General features: G+C 38.1%; 2 protein-coding genes across 2 annotated transcripts in view; one reads left to right on the forward strand and one right to left on the reverse strand.

Annotated features, from left to right (window-relative positions):
* Nucleotides 1–20,812, forward strand: twf1a (twinfilin actin-binding protein 1a). The gene is made up of 9 exons (XM_062992953.1): nt 1–61; nt 3,328–3,405; nt 4,977–5,155; nt 6,948–7,043; nt 9,848–9,952; nt 11,582–11,707; nt 16,570–16,720; nt 17,835–17,956; nt 18,924–20,812. The coding sequence occupies exons 1-9, from the start codon at nt 37–39 to the stop codon at nt 19,092–19,094; spliced, it is 1,053 nt and encodes a 350-aa protein (XP_062849023.1). The 5' UTR covers nt 1–36; the 3' UTR covers nt 19,095–20,812.
* Nucleotides 20,807–21,357, reverse strand: part of irak4 (interleukin-1 receptor-associated kinase 4) — a 10,847-nt gene continuing 10,296 nt past the window's right edge. The window contains exon 11 of the mRNA XM_062992941.1: nt 20,807–20,949. Coding sequence (XP_062849011.1) covers nt 20,902–20,949 — 48 coding nt within the window. The 3' untranslated portion in view covers nt 20,807–20,901. The remainder of the gene's footprint in view (nt 20,950–21,357) is intronic.

Here is a 21,357-nt window from a genome sequence, read left to right on the forward strand (position 1 = left end):
TTTTCCTATCAGACAACCGCTCTACTCGAAGTAAATATGTCTCATCAAACTGGAATTCAAGGTATGCACGCTTTAATTTACTGTTTTAATTATTTTACTTTTTAATGTGAAAGGTTTTATGACAGGGAGTCATTGTAAAAAGGTCTGTATAGGTTTTGGTTGTTCGCTGAGCTGTTGAAGCTGTGAGCAGACCGTGTTTGGATTTGGATACCAGTGTAAATATGTTCGGTTTGGATCCGCTGCTTGTAGCTTTATATTATTATGTTAGTCAGGATTTCAAATGTGGCGTTTAGAAGCAGCAGCAGTGTTTGTAGAAGTGTGTGTGCAGTGATATAGATGTGGAAGTGGCAACGCCTTCACCCGCAAACACAGCTGCTCGTTTCCACCCTGAATACCTGCATAATCACTGCCAACTGTTTAACCAGTGCAGGATGTTATCTAGTACTACATAGTACCTACTACTTTGGTACAGTATGTAGTACTGTATTTAGGGCTGGGCGGTATGACCAAAAATTTGTATCACGGTATTTTTTAAGATTCTGACGGTTTCACAGTATATCACATTGTTTTTTTTGTATGACTGGGACTTTTTATATGTCTGTGGCTTATTCTACTAAGTACATAGAATATAAAACATTTTAATTTTACTATGTATATAATGAAGGTTTTGAGTACTACAAGCTTTGCTTGGCCCCACAAAATGTCACAATATATGATGGAATCTGTATGCATGAAACAGCTGCAATAAATACAATTGTTATTGTTTGTTTAATATTTAAATACAAGAGTACCTTGTAACTCAACGTCCCCTAAACTTAAAATCTTTGAAACTCAACACCCTTAAACTCAAGGTTTCCCTTAAACTCGACGTGTGTGCGACTGCTGCTTTGTTCAGCGCTCCGCTTGAGCGGTGCGGTAAAATGTGCTCAAAGTGCGAATACGAGACGAATCTGCATTTGTGTGGAATAACCGTCAAATCCATTCTGAAAGCTCTACATGTATCTGTGTTTATTTGCATTCTCCTCACTGTTCCACTTTTAAACTTGTGTTACAGCTCAGGGTTCTGAGAAATTGTAAGAATCAGCTTTTCCGAGAGTCTAAAACGCTTAGCGTTAAAAAAAGCTTAATGTGACTTAATGTACTAAAAGAGCGACATAGAAACACTAAACCTCTCTTAATTATTACTGCTCATAAGTTCTCTACACTAATTAAGAAGCATAATAAAACAATAAAGAAGTAAAGGTTTTTTTCTGGGTTTTTTTAAATTGATTTTTAACAGTTTTTTTTTTAATTGTATTTCAGTGTTCTTTTATATTATACTTGTGTATTATACACAATACTATTATACTATACTCAAAAACAACCCCATTATTTTACATTAGCCTAAAATATATGTAGTTCCACAGGACCATGAAACACATTAACAGGTTTCTTATACATCCTTATGGGAAAAAAATATCTTAAAAAAATAACTCGACGCCATTTCCAGAACCAATTGACGTTATGTTTCAAGGTACCACTGTATATTACAATGTTTGCAAACTCCTTTGTAGAACTTGACCACTGGTCTGTTGTAGAAAAGTGGACAACTTTAAATATCTTTGCTTCCAGTTTGCTTATAACGTTGGTTTAGCAACTGACCTTAAGTATTTTTTCACTGTAAGACATACCTGAAATCCAGTGTTTTATTTATTGCTCTGAAAGCTTCTTTCTTGACTGTCTATAGAGGAATCGTGTCCTTGCATATGTGGATTGTTATGTGGATGTGGACTGCATTCATAATGTTGTTGTTTGCAACAGCCATGGCTTGACAAACCAAACAGTATATAGTGTTTTAGTCTGTTCTAAACTGCAGACACACCTCATTTCTTTGGCAGGTGCATATTTGATCTTCCTCTCTTCATCCTCCATCTGTTTTTTTTTTTTCACCTTATTGAGGAAACCTCTCTCATCTATTAACACTGTCATGCGTACGCTACCTGACTAACTCGTGGGCTCTATCTAATCTGCACAATGCTCCACAGAGCTTTTAGCTGCGAACAATAGATTATGATTTGCTGCCTACTGAAACCTACAGCTGTTGTATTAACTATGCCATAGCATACTGCCCAACACTGCTGTATATTGAGCTAGGTTACTATTCTGTAGTGAAAGACAGCTTTACTTTAGTTTGGCAATGTGACGTCACACCCTGGCTGGCCAGCATATTCCTAGGATTGCTGTCTGAGCTACCTACCTACCAGGCATTTGAAATGGATTAAATCATTCAATATTGTAATCAGTACTTTGTTTGTAATGAATTCTTCCATAAACCTAATCCATACATATAAATCTCAGTGTGTTCCAAACTACAGTTTACTGTAGGGCATCTGCATTTATCATTACGATGATCTTAAATTGATCTAGTATTAAACTATATCCAGAGTTCCGTTTAAATCTACATTTACATTTTTGGCATTTAGCAGACACTTTTATCTAAAGTGACTTACAGTTGTGACAGTATACAAACTCAGTATATAAACCTTCTGATTACTGTTCAGTACCTTAACTACTTGGCTACAACTTACCTAGTCAAGTTCTCCACGGAAAACAAGTCTGGAATCTACACAAACCAATATCCCTCATTTTTATTTAAATTTCATGTTATACCGCTGCTTTACCCTGGTCAGGGTCCCGGTAAGTCGTTTTCCCCGAAATCACTGGGTGCAAAACAGTTGCACATCTTCAGTTGCACGTCAATTTATTGTGGGGCCTCATGCATCACAAAATCTGTCAAAGCAGAAGTGTTATTAGATGTAATGCATTTCAGATTGTGTGTAACTATAAATTATGTTGGTAAATTATGTGCATTGCTGAATTTTTATTTAATTTTTGGCACAATACCGATACCAGGGCTGATCTGATTCTGACAGCTACACAGTGACAGTCCAGTACAATGGAGTTTACACCGTCACCGTAAACCTCTGTTGTTTATATAAAATGTCAATGTAGTTTAAAGCAAAAATTTTGTACAATTTTAGGTCATTAATTGCCCCAATACATTTACATAGTATGAAATTGGTGCATCCTTATGGAAATATATTTACTTTTGTATTTCTATTTTGTAAGGTTTTCAGATTTATGTATTTATAATATTACTATTGACACTCTCCCTCTAGTTTAACACCTAGCCAAAGAACAAGTTGGTTTTTCTTTTGGTGTTTGTATGTGACATGACATAAAACATGTCTTACACAGGGTGTAAGAAAAAGGGAGCAGATATGTGCAGTTAGTTAATTGTGAATTCCCTTGCTGGCTGTTCAGTCTGTGTTTTTTTTTATCTTTAAGCTTCTAAGGAGGTGAAAGACACATTTGCCTGTGCCAGGAATGGAGATTACAGACTCGTGAAAATTGGGATCAGTGATGGTAAGAACGCAAGACATGATTCCGTCCCTTTATCCACATGTACACCAAAGCGACATGTTATAGCTAAATACTAAAGTCAGTATATATGTATTATTATAATGACTTTAGTATTTAGCCATAACATATGCTGCCCTAGTGTACATACTGCAGTTATAGTTCGAGTCATAATACAATATTCAGTTGATTAATAAATACATGTTTTTCCAATGTATTAAGCTTCTAACACACCTACCAGCTACTTTGTGTCTGATGTTTGGTTTAGACATGCCCAGAATGGGTACAAAATGTGAATGTAAGTTCCTTATAGATATATTTGGAAAACACAATGGTTAAAATTGAGCCTGGAACATTTTAAACATAGTTACTTGGCATAAATGATTCATTCCAAACGTGGACCTTTAGTCTTGGTGTTTTATTTTTATTTGCCTTCAAGACTAGTGACAGAAGGCTGCTGTATCTTGTTATAAAAGCTTTTCTTATATAAAACAATTGGCTTCTGCCTCTGTTTTTATATGTATAGATATTTCTAAGTGACCTGACAAAGAAATTAAGAAAGGATTTCTAGACATGAAACTTCAATTGAATTAAATTGCTCACAAAAAACATTGTTACTTCTTTGTGCCCCTTGAGAACTGCTATTTGTACACAGACACCGCTTCTTATATCAGTGATGTCAAAAGTTAAGCACTTCGGGGGGACAAACTATGAGAATATTTAACTGGAGCACCTCTACACCCAGATGTGTCCTAACAAAACGGGAATCAAAACTAGGCTGACATTTAGTTTAAAGCAAGTTTCTTATTCTTTATCCTGATGTTAGTAACTCATACTAATCATCTGCATTACTACTAATAGACAATATGGGCCGCTCAGGTGGCGCAGCGGTAAAAGCACACACTGGGACACCAGAGCTGGGATCTCTAATACATCGTATCGAGTCTTAGCTCTGCCTGCCGGCTTGACTGAGCAGCCACATGAACAACGATTGGCCTGTTGTTCAGATAGGGGTGGGATATTAAAAAGCAGAAGAGGGACTCTCTCATAACTAATGCAATTACGACCTCTGCTGGCTGATTGATGGCGCCTGCACAGAGACGGGAAAAGAGTGCTGTCAGGGTGTGTCCGCATTGCACTCGTCAAAGTGTAGGTGAGAAAAATGCATACGGCTGCTGCCCATGTGTCGGAGGGGGCGTGGGTTAGCTTTGTTCTCCTCAATCAGAGCGGGGATCGGCATTGGTGGAGAGAAAGCGTGACTCAATCGGGCAACTGAACGCGCTAAAAGGGAGAAAAAGGGGAGAAAATGCATAAACAAAATTAAAAAAAAACAATAGACAATATGTTTGGGTCCTATAATTCCTGTTTTTTTTCAATGTCATAAAAGGTTAAGTATTAAAAAGTTGATATTTTGAAATTTTGCCATAATATGTAGTATGGCACTTCATAGCTTTGTTTGTAGCTTTGAACAAGTTTACACTTGCGTTTATAGTACTGCCATAATATGATAAGTTAAAAAAATGTCTTTTGGCTTATTGGTCTCAGACTTATTATTTCTTGCTTTTTGTGCTTTACAGAACAGTTAGTAATGAGTGACACCAAGAAGGCCTCTAAGAATTGGGAGGAAGACTACAATTCTCTCGTCCTGCCTCTTCTAGAAAAGGACCATCCATGCTACATTTTATATAGGCTGGACTCCACCAACAGTCAAGGACATGAGTGGGTGTTCATTGCCTGGTCGCCAGACAGCTCTCCTGTAAGAATTTTTCTGTTAATCAGATTGATCACATTTTGTCATTATTATTTAAATAACAGTACTGTATTTTAAAAGAAAAAATAGTGCAGGCAGGGTGAAGTGGGTGGCCTAAAGTTAAGTGGCAGGAGCGATTTTTAATGGAAGGGCATCTGTCAGAGTGAAAGGGAAAGTTTACAAGACAGTAGTGAGGTCTGCTATGTTATATGGCTTGGATGAGGTTGCACTGACTAAAAGACAGCAGAGGGAGCTGGATGTGGCAGAGATGAAGAATGATGAGGATTGACAGGATGGACAGTGCAGAAAGAATGTTTTGAAGACAAAGTTAGGTAGGAGAGATTAAAATGGTTTGGGCATGTGCAGAGGAGGGATGAGAATTATGTCAGTGGAAGGGTGCTGAGGATGGAGCCACCAGGCAGGAGGAGGAGAGCAAGGCCAAAGAGGAGGTTTATGGATGTGGTGAGGAAGGACATGCAGGTGGTTGATGTGACAGAGAAGGATGTTCAGGACAGGGTGTGATGGAGACAAATAATCCGCTGTGGTGGATAGAAAAGAAGATACTGAATTAGGGATACTTGAGTAAAAAGGCAACACGTTTTTGAGTTTATGGCTAACATTTCAAATGTAGCCAAATTGATCACCAAGTCTGTGTTCAAATACTATTTATTTAACATTGTGGATATTTTAATTGCATAGTGGATGAAGTTCCCAGTTTGTTATTGTTTTTAAAGTATGATGACATGCGCTTTCCTTTTTCCCTGTAATTTGAAACCATCTTTTTTCAGGATAGACAAAGTCTCAGGATAAAAAGTGCCAGTATAGCCCATATCACCAGGGACTAGTTCATCAAGCTAATTCGCTGCCCAAAGCGAGACTTTTAAGCCAATCAGAACACGGCAGCAGCAGAGCCAAGACATTCTTGGCGCATTGTAGCCGTAACAGGTTTGGACTTGTCAGCAAAATGTTGAGTGTGTGAAAGGGGGAAGATTTTAGTGGATGCTTACAGGGCTGATTCAGTGCTGTTGTTTGTGCGGAACTAATGCGACTAGAATTTCCTGTTTAAAAGGTTTGTTTTAAGACCCCAAAATTGATCCATGTATTTTGTGTTCAAAATATAGAGCTTAGAATAAAAGCACATCGGTGTCTTCTTACCTGGTGCTTGCATAAGGTTAACATATTTTGCTTCTTGTGCAAGTCATTTGTTAAAATATCTACAGAACAGAAAGGGATCTGCATTATGCATTTCTGCAGTGCAGACTATGTATGCAGTAAGAACCTTAGAGTTTCAGTTCTTTGTCAGAAAGACAAAGAAGAGCTGTTAGGTTTTAACAAACTAGAAGCAATTGTTCCTCCAGCACATTTTTTTTTACTTAACAAGTAACACTCCCACTCAACAGTTAGGCTCATCATAACAAAGTAAAAGCTGAGTGTTATAAAAAAGGGAAAATTTGCTATAATTATGGGCAGCACGGTGACACGGCTGGTAGAGTGGGTGCCGCTCAGCAACATGAGTCCTGGGAACCTGAATCCATCCTTGTTGGGTGTATTCATGTAGATCAATTACCTCAAAAAGTAAATGTGCTGCTGTGTTGCTCTGTAATGGATTGGTGCCCTTTTCAGGGTGTATTCCTGCATTGTGCCCAGTTTTTCCAGTTGGTGCTGTCCACCACTACACTAAATAGGATGAAACAGTGAATTACAATAAATTATGGGATTGTTGAGATGGACATAAAAAGGTTGTGTGTTACATCCCTGTATTGGACAAACACAGTGTTAACAGATTGCCTCTCAACAGGTGCGACACAAAATGCTGTACGCTGCTACCAGGGCTACAGTGAAGAAGGAGTTTGGGGGCAGCCATATTAAAGATGAAATATTTGGCACTGTAAAGGTATGTAAACCGATTTACCCTCTATGTTTGTACACTCACACACACACATGTTTGCCTTTGACACTTAAAGCACTAAAGAGTGTGTGTTTTTATTGTTTGTGGTGTGTACAAGATAAGATTTCTTTATTGATCAATATGAGGGAAATTTGAGTGTTACAGTAGCTCCAGCACAGAGTAAATACAATTGAAGATAGAGTAAATAAAATAGGTATGAAACAAATATAAAATATGGACTATGATAATAATAATCCATTTTATTTATGGTGCCTTTCAAAACACTCAAGGACACCTTACAAAAGCAAGAAAGTAACAGACATCAATAAACCATTCAAATCTAATAGAAAAATCAATAAAGATAAATACAATAAAATCAATACAATCTCTAAACAGTCAAATGTAATCACTATTAAACAAATATTGGGGTAGTAGTACCAATCAAGTTTGAAAGATTAGTAGTAGGCTAGCTTGAAGAGGTGAGTTTTAAGTTGGGATTTAAAAGTACAGAAACAATCGATAGTACGAATACTACTCTCTGTTCCAGAGAGAAGGGGCAGAGTGGCTAAAAGCCCTCGCACCCATAGTCGACAGGCGGACAGAAGGAATAGAAAGCTGGAAGGCTGAGGAAGACCTAAGAGTGCGGGTGGGATTGTAGAATTGGAGTAAATCGGAGATGTAAGAGGGTGCTAGACCATGTAGAGCTTTGAATGTGAATAACAAGATCTTAAAGTGTATGCGATAATTTACGGGGAGCCAGTGAAGCTGTCTGAGAACTGGAGCGATGTGATTAGTTGAGGGTGAGCTAGAGATAATCCGTGCAGCGGAGTTTTGGACTAGTTGGAGTTTTTGTAATGATTTATGAGGTAAGCCGAATAGGATTGAATTACAGTAGTCAATTCGGGATGTTACCAGCGCATGGACGAGAATGGCAGTACTTGTTTGACTGAGGAACGGGCGTAGGCGGTTGATATTCCTTAAGTGGAAGTAGGCAGATCGTGTAATGTTATTGATGTGCGTTCCAAATGCGCCAGTGTCCACCATCACCATGACAACTTATGTAATCAAAATACTATACTCACTATATAAAGGCAATTACTATTATACAGTAATGTGAAAAATTCTAATAATGTAGTAATACTTTTAAAATTAAACTATGCATTAAACTCCATGGTAGCTCAATGTGCTATAAAGTCAGAGGAAGAGTTGGATAGATGATTGTTCCATTCATACCTAACAATGGGATTAAAGATACAGCAGAATCCAGTAAAAAATAGCTCTTTGGAACTATTGTTTTATATTTTTGGAATAACAAACATTAAATAATAGGAGATCATAATTTGGTAATATGTAATATTGTCGTAGTTGGTTACTTTTCCTATCCCTACATCCCTAACCCGTGGCTCGTTGTGTGACTGTTATGTTCTTATGTTTACATGTGCTTGTGTGCTGTAAGGAGCTTTTTTTCGTGTTACCATAGTGTGCTCCTTAGGGAGCATAATGTGGTTGCTGGTTTTTTTTATCTCCTACTCTCCCAATGTGTTACCATTTCTTGTTTAACGATGTGAATTTCCCCATTGTGGGACTAATAAAGGATTATCTTATCTTATCTTATCTTATACAAAATGTAATATAAGACAAGGAGAACACAGGGAATGGATGTTCTTGGACTATTTTCTAGCTAACAGAGACCCAGCAATGGCGTCATGGCTTTTATGTTTTTATCAGTACTGCACACACTACTATGTCACTTCCATGTTAGTTGGAACATGTTGAGCTGTGCTGAGAATGAACAATCATATGACAGGCCCTTGCCACTGATTAATGAGTAAAGTGTGACTGAAAATGTGTGCATGGCAGATGTTCTATATTCAGTAGTAGTACACAATGGAGAAACAAACACGGTTCTTAAAAGAACAAAGATTTGCATTTTGCCCTCTTTCAACATACAATCAGTAGGGCTTGTGAATTAGTTACCAATCAGCGGCAGTTTGCAGTAATGTGGTCCTCCATGACTGGAGTCTAACACCTTTGGTAGATACAAAGTGCGCCTACATAAATAGTAGATGTACCTGATTAAATTTCATCTGTGTGGTATACCATGTAATGGTATATTTATTGTCAAATTATTGCTGCTTTTTAAAACCCACTCTTTCACTTTTTTTTTATTGCTTTTAAAAGTACTTTTTAAATCACACACCAGTCATGATACACCTCACAAAACTAGTAAAGTAAAACCAAGATGATGCCTAATAAAAAGTAACGTCAGGTAAAAAGTATATAGTAAATATAATGAACTTAATGAAATGATGGATTAAAGAATAAAAAAAAATTGTTCAGGACAGAATCAGTTGATTATTCTATTTATCTGGGTCAGATTTGGTATGTTGAGCTGTTTTATTTTCCATATAAACCCAAAACGTGCTTCAGGCAGCATTTACTCCATATAAAAAGTGCCTTGTGTGAACATACACTAAATGGGTAAAAGTGAATGATCAAATGTATAGTCCACAAATACAGAGGACAGTTTATCTAAAACTGTGAGTGATTGAAAATATACATAAATTGATTTTTATGTGTTTTGCTGAACTTATTGGAACATTCAATTTTATGCAATTTAGTCTTAAATGTACATGGTAGGGCACATAGGTGGTGCAGCTCATACATTTTATATATAAAAACTTGGTAAATTTATTAGATCAGTATGCCTGGTTATACAGACTTCATAGCTCAACAGTTAAATGATCTGCTGTAAGGATTGATGTTTAGGCTAAACCAGAAGCCTATGTATTTTTATCTTTCTCCATCAGGATGATGTTTCTCTTACTGGTTACAAGAAGTACCTCACTTCCCAGGCTGCCCCTCTACCACTTACCGCTGCTGAAGAGGAGCTCCGACAGATAAAGCTCACTGAGGTACACACTATCTAACACACTATCTAACAAAGCAAAAAAATACTTTGTATCTTTAAATAATTGGTCGGCATTAACAACACCTGTATAGTTACTTTAAGTAAGCTCACAATCTAATTTTAATGCATCTTCTTTTTCTTTGTTCTATTGATCTTATCAGTTTTTCTTGTTAACTAGCTCTTTGGCTTGGTGCCACTTAAGCTCAGGCGTTTCCATAGCACTGTCTGTTTTGCCCTGTGCAGTATTTACAGAGTTGCATGTTTTGTATGGTAATAGTCGTGAAGTCATACCATGTAAGGAAATGCACTGAATGAAGCATGGTGTTGTCATTCAGAGAGAAACAACTTGCAAAAAGGAAGAAGCAGTCAGTACTGCTTTAAAAGAATATATAATTTTACACTGCTGTGAAACCCATTAATACATTGCTCTTGACAGATAGACAGAGAGACAGACAGAGGGACAGAAAAAGAATCATTGCAATAAGTAAAATTATTTATTTAGATGGCACATTTGCTTAAGCCCAGATTTTTTTTTAAGAAACAGAAGTGTTCCTCAAACTTCCTCATCAGACTAGTTACTGCAATCTCACACTGATTTTGTAAATGTCTGCTCAGAGCAGCAATGTGTTACTTACACTAAATCATGAACTATTATTGCGTATTCTGACATACACTATACAGACAAAAGTATTGGGACACACCTCATAATCATTGATTTCATGTGTTTCAATTAGTCCCACTGCCACAGGTGTATAAAATCAAGCACCTATCCATGCTGTCTGCCTTTACAATTACCCACTGTAAAGTGTTTGTAAAGTCCTTACTAAATTCCAGTGGGATAATGTTGCAACCAAGCCATCATTGTAACAAGTCAGTTCAGGAAATTCCCTCCTAGGTATTTAATGATTAACTGTGAGTGGTATTATTAAAAAGTGGAAGTGTTTAGGAATCATAGCAAACCTCCTCTGACATTAACATCAGCACAAAAACCATGTGCCAGGAGCTTTACTGCATTGATTTTCATGGTTGAGCAGCTGGTTGTCAATGAAAGCTAGTCAATGAAAACCTTATTTGTACTTTTGTCAGTTAACAAAATCCCATTTTTTTGGAATGGAGCTCATGTTTACTGAACTACTGAAAATGTATTAAGTAAAATAAACACAAACCTGGCAACTCTGTTACATCCATAAATGCCATGCCTAATTTCCTCACAGACATGTGAATTTGTTACAGGTTAATGTTATTACTGCAAATAAAATTAGTTTTTTAATGATGCAGATATAGGCATAAGCACAATTTCCAGCCATGCCACATTTACAATCTAATTTGTGTAAATATTTGACAATGTTTAACTTTTTAATCTAAATATTGATGCTCTCAATCTCAGTGTTTGCATTGTTTAGTCATTTTAATTTTTGCGATGTTTTTCAGACCCACTTCATTTTCTCTTGCCACCAACCAACGAATTAAAAAGCTCTTTATTTGATTGTGTTTCCTCTATCTTATTAACACCTAAACATATGTTATCAAATGATCATTTTTGTTTACTGATCCTCCATTTTTTTCATCCAAAGTTTACTATTGTGGCAGTGCTTAATTTATGCTAAAGCACTGGCCTGCTTTGTGTGTGCAGGTGAAGACTGATATCGGCGTGGACACCAAACAGCAGACACTGCAAGGTGTGGCTTTCCCTCTGGACAGGGAAGCTATGGCAGCGCTGGAGAAATTCAGGGATAAGAAGTTCAACTATGTGCAGTTGGTAAGAACAGTGTACCACATCACAGATTCAATCTGTCAACCTTGGTGAGATGTTGACCAGTCAGAAATGGTATGGTTGGGCAGACTGGAGCCAGTTTTTTTCTACAACTGTCTCAAGTTTGCATTTCTGGAACACTTGATAAATGGTCAGATTTTTATTTCTACCGTATATAATTGTTTGTTTAGCTGTGGAACCATAACTAACTATATTCAGTTTGTCCTTCTGAATACACACTTTGCACACCTACTCTGAAACTCATACACAGGAAATGGGTGTACCACAAGGTAGCATACTATCTGTAACCTTATAATAATAGACCCTGACATCATGTGCTCACTTTACGTTGACGATCTATGTATATGCTACAAAGGGAAATACATGCCAGCTATCGAAAGGAAACTTCAACTTGCCATAAATAACATCCTGCGGTGCAACATGCAACCACTTCTGTCAACTAAAATCACTGCATCCAGAACCCACCTTGTACATGGACGAAGAAGCCATCAAAACAGAGAAAGAGACCAAGTTTCTAGGGATATTCCTAGATCAAAAACTCTCTTTTAAACGCCACATTCAGTACTTAAAAACAAATGCCAAAAAACACTAAACATCATAAGAGTACTAGCCAATATTAGATGGGGAGCAAATTCCACCTGCTTAAACACTTGTACAAAACACTCGTGCAAGCCAGACTGGACTACGGCAGTATCATATACGGAGCAACCAGAACAACATACCTACAACCTATAAACACAATCCACCATCAAGGACTAAGAATGGCCTTGGGTGCGTACAGAACATCTCCTGTAGAAAGCTTATACGTGGAAGCAAACGAGCCACCACTTCATCTACGACGACAAACTATGGCACTGAAATACACTATCAAAATCTATGGGAATAGATCCAACCCAGTCCACCAAGCCATATTCAGAAATCACTTTGAAAATCAATATGAGGCTAAACCGACACAAATCCGACCACTAGGACTTCGTATTAAACCAGACTTGGAAGCCTTAGAACTTCACATGGATTCATTAAATCAGACACATCAGCTTTTACCCCCCTGGGACTATAAAACACCAAAAATCATACTGAAACTGGCAGAAAAACAACAACAAAACACCCACCCAAATGAATACCACCGGTTATTCTTAGAAACCAGAGAATGTTTCCCACACCATATGACAATCTACACAGACGGCTCCAAAACTGAAACAAGAGTCACAGCAGCAATCACGTCCGCAAACTACCAACATAGCATACAACTACCAAGCTTCAGTTCCATATTCTCCGCAGAAAGCTATGCTCTACTATTAGCCCTAGAATATATCCAAACAAGCAACCTCAAAAAATTCCTTATTTTTACAGACTCAAAATCATGCCTAAAAGCCTTGGAACACCTTGACACAGACCACCCCATTTTTTCCGAAATACTAAGAAAAGATAAAGAATTACAACAGGAATATAATGTAGTCTACTGCTGGATCCCAAACCATATTGGAATCCCAGGAAACGAACGAGCAGATCTGATCTCCAGAACATCCACTGCAGACACGATCACCACACGACCCATTCCCCCCAGAGACGCCTTTCCAAATATCTTCACATTCTTCAAAAACAAATGGCAGAACGAATGGGACAGTAAACCACAAAACAAACTGTACGAAATAGAGCCAAAAGTAGGACAAACCTACACTAGAATGGACAGTCGAATAAACCAAACCATCCTTACAAGATGCCGAATCGGACATTCTATGTTAACACACAAACACCTCCTCACTAGAGAAGATGCTCCAATCTGTCATCAATGTAAAGAAAGACTAACAATAAAACACATACTGATAGCATGCAAAACACTACACTCAGAAAGACTGAGGTTTTTTAACGAAAACTAAATACAAAATCTGCTTAAAGCTGCAGCACCAGGGAAAATAATGAATTTTTTAACATATTTAAATCTAAAACATCTTTTATAATTTGTTTAAATGACACAAAATGAAAAAACAACTTGAGTACCGCCGTATAAATGACCCCAGTGTGTCGGTATGGCGTTAAAAACTAATCAATCAATCAATACACACTTTGCTACCTCAGGTAATCAAGCCATTTATTACAGAGGCAAACATGTGTTTTTAAGATTCACATATTCTGTCTAAAGACTTGTTTAAGGTTGTATGAGTCTAGGTTTTGAGTATGTTCTTATTGCAGTCTAAGTCTCTGCATTTGCAAAAAGCTAGGTTTGTTTACCAAGCTTGTTTTTTTCCTTTTCGCCCAGCAAGGTACCAGGTCCAAGAAAATCTATCCACAACATCAGTCACAGATACAAACATCTACCTTAAAAATATAAAATCTGTCATACAGGGTGCATTAAAGTAGCGAGGCATTAATTTTAAATGCAGTGGTGATGACAATATTCATTATTTTCTATGATCATTTATTTGTTCATTTTCATGTTACAGTGTATCACAAAAGTGAGTACACCCCTCACATTTCTGCAGATATTTAAGTATATCTTTTCATGGGACAACACTGACAAAATGACACTTTGACACAATGAAAAGTAGTCTGTGTGCAGCTTATATAACAGTGTAAATTTATTCTTCCCTCAAAATAACTCAATATACAGCCATTAATGTCTAAACCACCGGCAACAAAAGTGAGTACACCCCTAAGAGACTACACCCCTAAATGTCCAAATTGAGCACTGCTTGTCATTTTCCCTCCAAAATGTCATGTGATTTGTTAGTGTTACTAGGTCTCAGGTGTGCATAGGGAGCAGGTGTGTTCAATGTAGTAGTACAGCTCTCACACTCTCTCATACTGGTCACTGAAAGTTCCAACATGGCACCTCATGGCAAAGAACTCTCTGAGGATCTTAAAAGACGAATTGTTGCGCTACATGAAGATGGCCAAGGCTACAAGAAGATTGCCATTACCCTGAAACTGAGCTGCAGCACAGTGGCCAAGATCATCCAGCGTTTTAAAAGAGCAGGGTCCACTCAGAACAGACCTTGCGTTGGTCGTCCAAAGAAGCTGAGTGCACGTGCTCAGCGTCACATCCAACTGCTGTCTTTGAAAGCTAGGCGCAGGAGTGCTGTCAGCATTGCTGCAGAGATTGAAAAGGTGGGGGGTCAGCCTGTCAGTGCTCAGACCATACGCCGCACACTACATCAAATTGGTCTGCATGGCTGTCACCCCAGAAGGAAGCCTCTTCTGAAGTCTCTACACAAGAAAGCCCGCAAACAGTTTGCTGAAGACATGTCAACAAAGGACATGGATTACTGGAACCATGTCCTATGGTCTGATGAGACCAAGATTAATTTGTTTGGTTCAGATGGTCTCAAGCATGTGTGGCGGCAATCAGGTGAGGAGTACAAAGATAAGTGTGTCATGCCTACAGTCAAGCATGGTGGTGGGAATGCCATGGTCTGGGGCTGCATGAGTGCAGCAGGTGTTGGGGAGTTACATTTCATTGAGGGACACATGAACTCCAATATGTACTGTGAAATACTGAAGCAGAGCATGATCCCCTCCCTCCGGAAACTGGGTCGCAGGGCAGTGTTCCAGCATGATAATGACCCCAAACACACCTCTAAGACGACCACTGCTTTATTGAAGAGGCTGAGGGTAAAGGTGATGGACTGGCCAAGCATGTATCCAGACCTAAACCCAATAGAACATCTTTGGGGCATCCTCAAGCGGAAGGTGGAGGAGCGCAAAGTCTCGAATATCCGCCAGCTCCGTGATGTCGTCATGGAGGAGTGGAAAAGCATTCCAGTGGCAACCTGTGAAGCTCTGGTAAACTCCATGCCCAGGAGAGTTAAGGCAGTTCTGGGAAATAATGGTGGCCACACAAAATATTGACACTTCAGGAACTTTCACTAAGGGGTGTACTCACTTTTGTTGCTGGTGGTTTAGACATTAATGGCTGTATATTGAGTTATTTTGAGGGAAGAATGAATTTACACTGTTATATAAGCTGCACACAGACTACTTTTCATTGTGTCAAAGTGTCATTTTGTCAGTGTTGTCCCATGAAAAGATATACTTAAATATCTGCAGAAATGTGAGGGGTGTACTCACTTTTGTGATACACTGTATATCACCACTTTATGCTAATGTAGGGACTCCGTACACGATACTATGTTCTAGGTACAGCCCTTCTAGGTCAGGCTAGGGGTCTGCAGCAGTAGAGGATGTACAACTTGGTAAAAAGTACTTTAGTAAAATGAAAAAAACAATTTTCTTATGCGCAAATGCTCTGTAGTAGGTAGGTAAGTGATACAGATCACATACAGTATTAGCAAAACTTAAACTGGTTAGCTCTGTGCAGAAAGAGTAGCTCCTGAAGACATGGTTTGAGACGTTCGTTATGGCCTGGAACTACTGTGGCCTGCACGATGTCCTGACCTCAACCGCTTTACACATCTTTGGGATGAATAGACTTGTTTGTGAACCAGGCCATTTCAATTTGAATGGGCACAGATCACACATACACACTTCTAAAGCCTGTAACAGTAAAAGCTCATGTAGGCTCAAAAGGTGTAGAAGTGGGCATTAAATCAGTATTAATGATTGCTTTCCAAGCTTATGGAGCTTCTGTCTGATGACAACACATGGTAATGAATATCTTTAGTTATAAATTTAATATTAATGTTATGCCTTTCCTCGGAAAGGCACCCTAGTGGTTGGACTAATTATCTGCTTCAGAGAACTTTAAGTGACATTTAAGCCCCTAATTACTATCACAACATGTGGCCCAGGAAAGTGAGTTAAAAGGGGGGGATAACTGTACCATTAAATGTCTCTGGTAGTGATGTGTACATTCTGAAAAATATATTTCTTTAATGATATATCAACAGAAAATCGATTTTGACAAGGAGCTCATCATGTTGTCGAATACTGAGCTGACAGAACTTAGAGATTTACCCAAGAGGATTTCCAAAGATGCTGCACGCTACCACTTCTTTCTCTACAAGCATACACACGAAGGAGACCACCTGGAGTCTATAGGTACATCTTTCACTCTTTTACTGTTACATAGCATTTTTATTCTTTAAAATGATGTGAATAATAGCTTTACCACTATATTGTCTTAGTTCTGTGCATTTCACACATGCAGCTTTACACACATGGCCCATTACAAGGTATTCTACAGTACAGTATGGTTGGTAGCACTGTCGCCTCACAGCAAGAAGGTCCTGGGTTCGATCCCCAGGCGGGGCGGTCCGGGTCCTTTCTGTGTGGAGTTTGCATGTTCTCCTCGTGTCCGCGTGGGTTTCCTCCGGGTGCTCCGGTTTCCGCCCACAGTCCAAAGACATGCAAGTGAGGTGAATTGGAGATACTAAATTGTCCATGACTGTGTTTGATATAACCTTGTGAACTGATGAACCTTGTGTAACGAATAACTACCGTGTCTGTCATGAATGTAATCAAAGTGTAAAACATGACATTACAATACAATACAAAACAGTACGGTGCATATCCAAATCCAGAACTGTCCCTGCTGTACCTAATGCACTACTGTCCAGTAAAAGAGCTAACTACTTTAAAACATAAAATAGGAATAGGAATACTTATTTTGTTACAGATGCCAACAATTGACACAGATTAAATACAGATTTTAATCATAAGATATAGGGGTTTTTACATTTTCAGCATTTAGCGGACACCTTTATCCAAAGCAACTTACTATTGAGGCAATTGAGGGTTAAGGGTCTTGCTCAAGAGCCCAACAGTGGCAAGTTGGCAGATGTCAGGCTTGAACCAGCAACCTTCCGATTACTAGTCCTGCACCTTAACCACTAAGCTACCCCTGCCTCTTGTTTTTTTTTCTTGTTGTACTTTAGCTTTTGAACTCATTGAATGCTGAATCAAAAGCATAAGCAATAAAATGTTTTCTACAGCCTGTTTGGGGTGAAATGTAGCTGTTATATAACAGTTATGCTAAAACTTAATTATTGCTCCAGCTTTCCTGGCTGTATGTCATTTTAATTTTTGTTCGCTTTGTGTTGTTTTTTTCAGTTTAAACACATTGCAATGTTAAAATGTTGCATGAACAGCTGTGTTAAAGTGAATGTGATTGTATTTCTAATTGTACATTAAAAAATCATTTTCTCTGCTGCAGTGTTTATCTACTCCATGCCTGGCTACAACTGCAGTATTAAAGAAAGGATGCTTTATTCCAGCTGTAAGAATCCTCTCATAGACATGGTGGAGAACAAACTAAACATGGAAATAGAGAAAAAGGTATGAGTCAGTTTTTATTATGGTAAATATGGAAAAGACTAGTGTAAAATATTTAACATACAGTATACACTGATCAGCCATAACATTAAAACCTAGAAGCACTTTGTAGTTCTACAATTACTGACTGTAGTCCATCTATTTCTCTACATACCTTTTTAACCTGCTTTCACCCTGTTTTTCAATGGTCAGGACCCCCACAGGACCACCACAGAGCAGGTGTTATTTAGGTGGTGGATCATTCTCAGCACTGCAGTGTCACTGACATGGTGGTGGTGTGTTAGTGTGTGTTGTGCTGGTATGAGAGGATCAGACACAGCAGCGCTCCTGGAGTTTTTAAATACCGTGTCCACTCACTGTCCACTCTATTAGACACTCCTACCTAGTTGATCCACCTTGTAGATGTAAAGTCAGAGATGATCGCTCATCTGTTACTGCTGTTTGAGTTGGTCATCTTCTAGACCTTCATCAGTGGTCACAGGATGCTGCCCACAGGGCGCTGTTGGCTGGATATATTTTTGGTTGGTGGACTATTCTCAGTCCAGCTGTGACACTGAGGTGTCTGATCCACTCATACCATCACAACACACACTAACACACCACCACCATGTCAGTGTCACTGCAGTGCTGAGAATGACCCACCACCCAAATAATATCTGCTCTGTAGTGATCCTGTGGGGGTCCTGACCATTGAAGAACAGCATGAAAGGGGGCTAACAAAGCATGCAGAGAAACAGATGGACTACATTCAGTAATTGTAGAACCATGGTAAGTGGAGCTGATAAAATGGACAGTGAGTGTAGAAACAAGGAGGTGGTTTTAATGGTATGGCTCATCGGTGTATGTTAAAGGTGATGTAAAATACAATTTATACATTTGCATTATCGTGGGACTTGTGGGTTTTTGATGCAGCATCCTGATTCAGAAGTATTAACTTCTTAATGTATCCTATCCTTTTTGACACTCGTAGCTAGAAATCGATAATGGGGATGAGCTGACACCTGACTTCCTGTATGAGGAGGTTCATCCCAAACAACATGCACACAAACAGGCCTTCGCTAAACCTAAAGGTCCTGCCGGGAGAAGAGGGGATCGCAGGATCACTCGACATCCTGGAAATGGGGAGGAGGCTGATGATTAAATGCACATCTGGAAAAATGGAACATTTTAAACAGTGGAGGCCACGCCTGTTTGATACAGCTATTATCTCTATTAAAAAGGGTATTCAGTTTATTTTAATTTAACACAAAGACAGCAGCTTCATGGTGAACTATGCATCTAATGGCACATGTGGTTGAACTCCGTAGCCTAACTCAAAGTAATTAATTGAAAAGACTTATGTAAAAATCCATTCTTAATTCCAGTACAGCTTTAACATAGGTGGTATATGTGTACTGAATAATACCTACATGTTTAAAATACGAGTTCCAAAAGTGAAAACACCAGCATGAACACTGATGTAGTAATAATTGTAGTATATGAATTTGCAAGTAACACTGGTGGGTTGTACTACTCAACCACTGATATGAAATGGATTTACTGGTCATTAAGTGCAGATGGAGATGCGATATTGGAAATATATATGGTTAACACTTTAGCATGTACATGTAAGCTCTGAAATGTGAACAAGAACAAAAAGACCTCCACAGCCCACCCCCTTTAAATTCCTTAATTTCCATTCCAACTTTAGTGTTACATATTTTTGTATTTTTTTACACACAAACTAAGTTATAAATGTCTTGATCATAACAAACACAAAACACTGTAAGTTCACTCTTAAATCTGCTTAGGCGCACACATTTTAACATAAGAGATTAGCTTTTTATAATAAATGTCCTGGTTTTGTATGACTTGACTTGTCATTATCTCATGTTCCCATTTGCCAAGAAATGTATTTTCCTATGCAAGCGATGTACATATTAATGCTGTTCTAATAATGTTGTCTTGTGTCTGTTGTCTGTAGCCATGGCTCTGAAGTTGTACCTAGGATAGAGGCCATTAATACTGAAAAGTCATTTGAGCTCTAGAATGCTTTTATCTAAATTTGATTTTACAAAACATTTTAAGTCAGCAGTTGTCAATTTGCAGGCCAGGAAGCATGGAATCACAGCCTAAACTTTTATATGTACGATCTGTGAGGCCGGCTACCTTCCCTAATGAAATTTGACATCTGGAGAAAGTCTTTGCAAAAGCTACCCATTAACTGACTAGACATGATTATCACTGTAGCAGTTTAATCCAAATCTAAATCTTTAGAAATAGCCTTACCATGAGATTCAGTTCTCTCTCAGCTCTCAGAGGATGCACTAAAGTGCTTATCCATTCTTTCTTCAGAGTAACAGCACAGTGCTAAGCACCAGTGCAACCTAGGTTTCATATTTTTTTGAACATGTCATTTTTAGCATCAAATTATTCCAAAGCATCATCCTATAAGAGATCAGCAGAGATATACTTCATCTTTCTTTACAGACAAAACTGAAAACAATTGGCTTCACAGGCTTTATGAATAATTCTAAAATAAGTATTATATAACTGAATACAAGTATAGTTTTATAACATGAGTCTATTAAGGATTCCTGCAAGTTTCTTATCACTGATAATCTGCCACAGCTACTACTGCTCCTCCACACTGTAGCACAAGGTGTCTAAATAATGAGTGTTACATAGTAAAAAGTCACTATTAGGCACCTGTATCTACTGAAAATTTGAGGAAAACCACTGTTGAGCATCTGCATGAGCCAATAGCTTTCCAATGTAAGTGGAATAATATTGTGTGTTATGTCCCATAATTGCTGGTTTTGACACCTTTTTTCCTGTAAGATGTTTTTTTTTTTAAATAAAAAAATATCCAGATCATGACCAAGATATTCTTTATTCTAGTACAATACATTTATTAACATATTACATACTTTCATTTAATATTACAGTATAGAATCCAGTTTTATTGTTTAGCTTTTTGGATCTGAATGAGTAAGCTCCTCCAGCTCAGCAAGCACCTGCCAGACAGAAAAAATATATGTATACACTGAATCTACACATATCTTTCACAGCTGACAGTTTAGCACCATTATGCAAAGAAATTAATGTACATACTCAATATGCTGAGTGTGAATGAAATAGAGGAAATGCACCAGCAGAACTTTACTTGGATATAACAATTACAGTTACAAACAGCTGCATGTATGGATTTTAAATGGAAATGAGCAGTATCTATCACCTGCAAAGCAATTTACTAATATGTAACAACTTAAAGTATCATAAGGAATCTAAGAACACTTTCCAAGAGGTGATAATAGTGGGTGCCAGAATTGCACCTGGAATTGCATTATGCGCAACCCCTGATCTGATCAAGGACAGTAGGCACACCACACGCCCCTCAAATCAATCAGTGGCCAATTCTTATC

This window comes from Trichomycterus rosablanca, chromosome 1 (assembly GCF_030014385.1).
Source record: "Trichomycterus rosablanca isolate fTriRos1 chromosome 1, fTriRos1.hap1, whole genome shotgun sequence".
Taxonomy (NCBI): domain Eukaryota; kingdom Metazoa; phylum Chordata; class Actinopteri; order Siluriformes; family Trichomycteridae; genus Trichomycterus; species Trichomycterus rosablanca.